The sequence below is a fragment of the Zootoca vivipara genome, chromosome 10, assembly GCF_963506605.1.
Source record: "Zootoca vivipara chromosome 10, rZooViv1.1, whole genome shotgun sequence".
Taxonomy (NCBI): Eukaryota; Metazoa; Chordata; class Lepidosauria; order Squamata; family Lacertidae; genus Zootoca; species Zootoca vivipara.
The window spans coordinates 43,497,802-43,504,007 of NC_083285.1; the positions used below are offsets into that span (position 1 = coordinate 43,497,802).

Here is a 6,206-nt window from a genome sequence, read left to right on the forward strand (position 1 = left end):
CCACAATGGCTGCCTCTGCAACAAGATGCCAAGAGATCCGGCAGGGGATTTCCCTCTTTCTGACAGTCCGACTCCATCTCTCTTTCATTTTTCCAATGGCATTCAGGATCCCGTGGTTACTGAGCCGTCTTCTTGGGCAGAAGTGTTTGTTTTTCTGACCTTTGAGGCTCTGGTGCTTTTTAAGTTGAAGAGCTCCCCTCCACCCACCAGCAAAGCAGGTCCTTTTATTCACACACACACACATAGGGGACACAAAATTCCAGAAGGCAAACGAAGATATATTCTAAAGAGAGTAAATTCTGAAGAATGGGGCTTTTGCACTTCCGAAGGGGTAAATAATGCGGTAGGTAAATGTGAGTGTGCATGTAAATACATATAGCACCCATGTTTTCTGGGTGCTTTTTAAAATTGTTTTTATAGGAGTTTTAAGATTGTTTTTTATAGGAGTTAATCTTGAAGAGGGCCAGATTTCTCTTGAATTTGGACCATGTCCCTTAAAACACCACCCAGAGTAGAGTAATGAGCTATGTAATAAAACAAATACACAAGTCTACACTGCAGCAATAGAAACACTGTAATGACTTTATTTGTAAAGTATAAAAATAGATTTATACAACAATTCAACTCAACATTTAACTTACAGTGGCCTGAATGGAACTGGTGACTGTACAAAGAATTGCCTGAAGATTTGTTTTTTACCAAGACAAGGAAGAAGGTAGAATGCACACGGAATTCATGGAGTGTTATAGAACTGTGATATATCATGAAGGGGAAGGATAAAAATGGAAGAGAACCAGCTGTTCAATGTGGAGTTTTGCCATACTAAAGGCAATACAGCACATCACTGGGCTGGCGTGGGAAAGGAAGAGATGAAAGAACATATAGGACAGAGGCCTCATACTTCCCAGTACACCACTTTACTGCAGCTGTGAACTCAAGCTGCTCTGCAAAGGAAAAATAGATCCCCTCAAAACACAGTGACATCAGGTGATTGACAGGTGGGTGAACGAAGGATCTGGCCCACTACGCTGAAAAAGTCCCTCCCCCCGGTAGTGTGTCAGTCAGCTTTAGAGTATTCAGAATGACTGTGTGCCGACTGAAACATGTAACTTCCCAAATTGTTCACTGTCACCTCAGATTATCAAAGGTTTCCCTCACTAACATATATTGCAGGCCTATAAGGGTAAGGGCTCAGGATGCTGCCTATCCCCAATGGTATCTCACTGGCTCAAGTGGCTCAAGTTCAGGACCTTACTTTTCCAGAGAATTCTGCGTCCCAAAGGTTTAGCCAATTGAAAAGCATTTCTGAAACAGATGTTAAGAGAGAGACAGCAAGGGTATGTAGGTATATGTTGCAAGCAGTTTCTCCCTTTTCCTTTTGCTCTCCCCACACCCCATGATCTTGATTGCTTTCTTGGGTGGGTGGGAAGAGATGCTTATTAACTACAAACCACTACTAGCTGCTGATTAGATTAAATGTGTATTGCGGAAATATGTTAAGAGCACTTGGATAGAAACTCCATTAGGGAAGAAGAAAAGTAGGATAGCTGCCTTCTGACAGCGCTGTAGAACTTAATAGTATTTCACATTGGGAGTCCTGGCTAGATATCCGGCAAGAGTAATGTGAGGTCACAACAACAAATGTCTTCCAAGGCAGGTGTGGCTTCCTAAGTTCCTTGCAGTGGATGGTTTTAACCATATCCTCTTGCTCTTCCCTCTCTCACCTCCTAGAGGCCCTCACATCCAGTTCACTTCCTCTTTCGGCTATAATTTTTCAGTTCTTCCATCTCTTTCTGCATGAGGTGAGACTCTGCAGTCGTCTCAGAGAGCTATGAATAAAAGGAGGAAATGGCAAAAAATGGCATTTGTTTTCCCATGTTGTTTTAGTGCTGGTAACCCTTAAAAACAAGTACATTTGTTTATTTCTCTCTAAAGCAGTGGATTTCAAACTACAAATCCAGAGAGAATTCCTTCTACATCATATCATCTTCCATTAACTTCTGCCTATTGCAGATGACCCTGGGACTTGTTATGAGGCACATGCACAATGAATGGCCAGCACTAGTCCTCTGGAATGCATTTAATATTCCTTATGAATCTGGGCTTTGTGGGGGAAATCAATAGAATTATATTGGAAAAGCTCTTTCCTGGGCAACCATGCTGCCACTACCTATCTTCTCATAAAAGGAAGCCAGGGTTCTGAAAAAGATCATCAAGTGTTCTGGAGCCCGGGTTGAATCCCATGAGACATGGACCCATTGTCATTTGTATCAATGTAGAAAAATTACTGCAGATATCAATGACATATTGATGCACAGAGGTGAGTGAATCACCTCATTCTCACCATATCCAACAAAAGGTCTATTTTCAGCTGTAGGAGGTTGTTCTCTTCCTCCAGCTGCTGGATCCGTTTCCGAAGGCGGTTTGTCTCCCTGCGGTCCCCAGTGTCCCCAAATGATTCTAGGAGAGAGAAAGTGGTTAGTACTAGAATAACCTTGCACTCACAGAAAAGTGTCAGAAACTACACAACTATGGCCTTCTGGCAGCTCTGAGAAGCAACTGCATTAGCTAGGTGGAATCCCACACGGTCAATGTGCTGACATCTTGGTGTACCTTTAAGACACCCTATTAAATGTCCTCCCCAAGAAGAGTGTCAGTAGCCTTGTGACATGAATGACCATTGGTGAACCATGCACACCCACCCACTCAAGCTAGCATCTGCACCTAGTCAGACCCAGACTACAACACAAATATCACTCCTGACACAAGGCTGGAAACCAGAACCAACATCAACACTACTACTACTACTTGCCAGAGTACATCAAATAAGGGTGTGTGGAGGAAAGCCCTTTAGAGTTCCTGAAAACACACCTATCTGAAAGGGTCCAGGATTCAGACTCCACAGCACATGTAGATGAACTCGTTCAGAAATATGGGATAAGCCTCCTCTCGCAAGCTGAATCAGGACAATGGGAGTACAGACTCAGGATGGCTGGGGGCTATTGCAAGGGTTGTATCTTCTGAGGAACAGGATGAGGCTGTTGAGAACCTGATAAGGATTGCTTTTGGATTACGGCCAACGGAATTAGTGTTCTCTCTTACCTGCTATCCACTGGCCATTTTCAAACCTCATACTCTGTCCAGTAAGGGTCATGACAGGAGTGCCATACTCCAGGCCTAGCTCAATCTCCCGGCTTGATCTATCCAGCTGTAGGAGGAAAATGGACACAACGTTTCATTTTCATTCTCCTCAACTCAACTATACAAAAGATAAGAGTCATATTCATTGCTCTGTCCACTTTGACTCTGATCTTGCCCATAACTGGCATGTGGCCCTCAAAAGGTTCCCCACAAGGGCCCTCGGGTTGAATAATATTCCCCATCCCTGGTTTTGTCAATCCAAGATTTTACCTGCTAAAACAGTGGTATGGGGGACAGACACACAGTGTAACAAAGATGCATGGTCTATTTGTTTTTAAAGACAATTGGAAGCCTTTAAAATTAATCAACACAAACACTGCAATAATTATGATTCAGACCTTCCACTCAAAAAATCAGAGCAAGAATCTGAAACATAACCCTTTTTCCTTCTAGGAGTGGATGAGCTATTCTAAGTGTTGGTAATCCTCACTTGTAAATTAGAGGTATTAATAAGTTGCCTGTGTACAGTATTTGTGTAGTTGTTCCTGTTGTGCAGCTGCTTAAGAGTTTTGTGTCAGTATTGATGGGGTTGTATCCAATGCTAGTCCTGCTCAAAACAGACCTTTTGAGTTGAATGACAATGACAAACTTAATTTCAAATCTACACTGAGCACAATTGTATAAAACCATGGTCTGTAGTATTTATGTATTTCTATGGGCAGCACACTCCAGTCTATGTGTGCAGCATGTGGTTGTGACTGGCTCTGCCTCTCTTGTTTCCAAGGCACTATTTTGTGACTGACTGTAGCTGGGGGACCCTGGGACTCTATTTTTTAAAAAGGGAGAATTAGATCCCAGAAACCTGTTTTAGGTTCCAGAACTTACCATGTGCAAATTGGAAAGTGAGGCTGATTTCCTGGGTGGGGTTTTCTTTGGACTGAATGTGTTTCCAAAGAGCGGCATGGCTTCCTCGCTTAAAAGCTTGTTAGAATTGTTCTGGTTGCCTGAAATAAGAAGGAAGCAAAAGAAACAAAAGACCATTACCTCATGACCTCATCACTGTGCACAACATTAAGAGGCTGTGAGTCAGAGCAGATTGGCCTACTTAGTGTCATCAAAATAGTGAGAATAATAACTGTCATTTTCCAGAAACAAGTTTCTAGTTCCCATGGATCTGTAGACAGTCAAAACATTTACAGCTCCCCCAGCCTAACCTTTTTAAAAAGAAAACTGATTGGTATTTTTTTTTTTTTAAAAAAAAGAACATTTCTACTACGGGCTTCATGTTAAGCTACTAAATACACTAAGTATTTTGTGTGGAATTGCCACCCTATTCCATATTGTAATTTGTTTTAACTTTTTTTAATAATGAATTTTAAATTGTTGTAACCAGTCCTGGGATCTAATTATGAAAGGTGGGTAATGAATTTAATAAATAATAATACCTTATGCACTCATATTTTTAGGAGGGATTACAAACAATGTTGTCATCCATATGCAATCCTCCCTTTATTCCTATCAGAAAAAATAAAAATAAAATTGTAAGGGGGAATAGGGGGTGCAGAACGGTAGCACATTCTCCACAGGTCTGGTGGATCTTAGCAATAATCTTATGTCTGTTTAACTTAGTTTCATTGGGCTGAGGGGAAACATCCCATTTAAGAGAACAGAAAGTGACAGAATAACAAATGCTATCTGCAAACCCAAAATTAGGCAAATCAATTACCGTCTTTCAGATATTTGAAATCATCAGGTCAGGTCATTCAATCTGCTTTTGTGTGTGCATGGTTTGGGAAATATCAATTGTAGCAAAAGTTTAGAATACTTGAAAAATTAAAAAGGGTATCATATATCCTATTCCTTTTGCTGCTCATTACTGCCCTTAACAACAAGCCTGCAAAGTGCCATACAACCTATTCCTCAAAATTATCTCAATATTGGAACTGATATTGAAACAATGAAATCTGTTGCCATTGCTTCTGCTTCACCAAAGTCAGACTTGGAGGTTTAGCTGCACAATTAGTGTGATCAGGCACAATTCCTTAAATTGAATCTTGTAAAAGGTGGTTCTTCATTATGCAAATATGTAAGAGACCCTTTGAAGCCATGCCTAGCACTGCTGGATTCTTCTAAGGAGAGTGTGGAAACGAATCACTTACCACATAGCTTGGGATACAAGTATTTTCCACCCACCTCTTGCACACACTCACACAACTTTAGCAGATGCACCGCTATGCAAAAAATCAACAGGTGCAGCTCATCACTGCAGCTCCATCTTTGGGAAAGCTGCACCTGTTGAATATCTGCCTGAACTACAGCTTAGCTTAAAAGCTCTCTCGGGCCGGCAAGTGGCAACCTTAGCAGCACCTTAAGTGCCGAGACCCCTAACTAACCCCATCTACACCAAGCAAAATCCTGACTCTGGTTACAGTGGGAGCTTAATACTCTGAATCCCATTGTTCAGGGGGCAGATCGAGACCGCAGCAAATAAAGCAGCAGATGGGGAGGGAGTGGAGAGTCGCTGCCGTCCTAAAGCCGACAAATGGCTGCACCCCAGCATCGCAAACCCACAACCGCGGAGCTCCTCACCCGACAGATGCACAACACACCTCCGCACCCCTCTTGTATCCTCCGAGGTCAATTGCGCATGCGCACTCTTTGGAGCTTCGCGACTTGCGGTAGCCGAGAAACGCACAGCGGGCAGAACCACCCCAGGAAAGAAATCGAAAATTCCACAGGACAGAGGAGGGGGCATACGCATTTTATTTTAAATACATAGAGTGACGGATTTTTTTTAAAAAAAATGGCTCAAAATAAGTAAAATTATTTGTGTCTGGAGGAAGCTTGTGAGGATATTAGAAAATACACCCCTTCTCTTTTCGTGTCATGGTTGTATCCCAAACAGCCGGGAAAGGCGGAGCGAAGGGCAGCCTCGCTGTTAGGACCGTACCATTGTTTATAAACGGCGGGGTGGAGAGAGAGAAAAGAGTTTTGGCCGAGCTCTAAAATTACGTTAACAGTGTTATCCCTCTCGAACAGAGCTCGTGAGTGAATTGCATCTCACA

The 6,206-nt window shown here is 42.3% G+C and overlaps 1 protein-coding gene across 3 annotated transcripts; it reads right to left on the reverse strand.

The window, feature by feature from the left end:
- Positions 1-568: 568 nt before the first annotated feature.
- On the reverse strand, positions 569-5,802 carry CBY1 (chibby 1, beta catenin antagonist). Of its 3 annotated transcripts, none has more exons than XM_035127750.2 (5): positions 5,751-5,802; positions 4,027-4,145; positions 3,103-3,208; positions 2,345-2,460; positions 569-1,829 (listed from the first exon to the last, which is right to left on the reverse strand). In XM_035127750.2, the coding sequence occupies exons 2-5, from the start codon at positions 4,102-4,104 to the stop codon at positions 1,749-1,751; spliced, it is 381 nt and encodes a 126-aa protein (XP_034983641.1). In that variant the 5' UTR covers positions 4,105-4,145; positions 5,751-5,802; the 3' UTR covers positions 569-1,748. The 3 variants fall into 3 exon arrangements, with proteins under 3 accessions (XP_034983641.1, XP_034983640.1, XP_060135813.1); XM_035127749.2 differs by having other exon boundaries at positions 5,731-5,782; XM_060279830.1 differs by having other exon boundaries at positions 1,767-1,829; positions 2,334-2,460; positions 5,731-5,782.
- Positions 5,803-6,206: the final 404 nt, after the last annotated feature.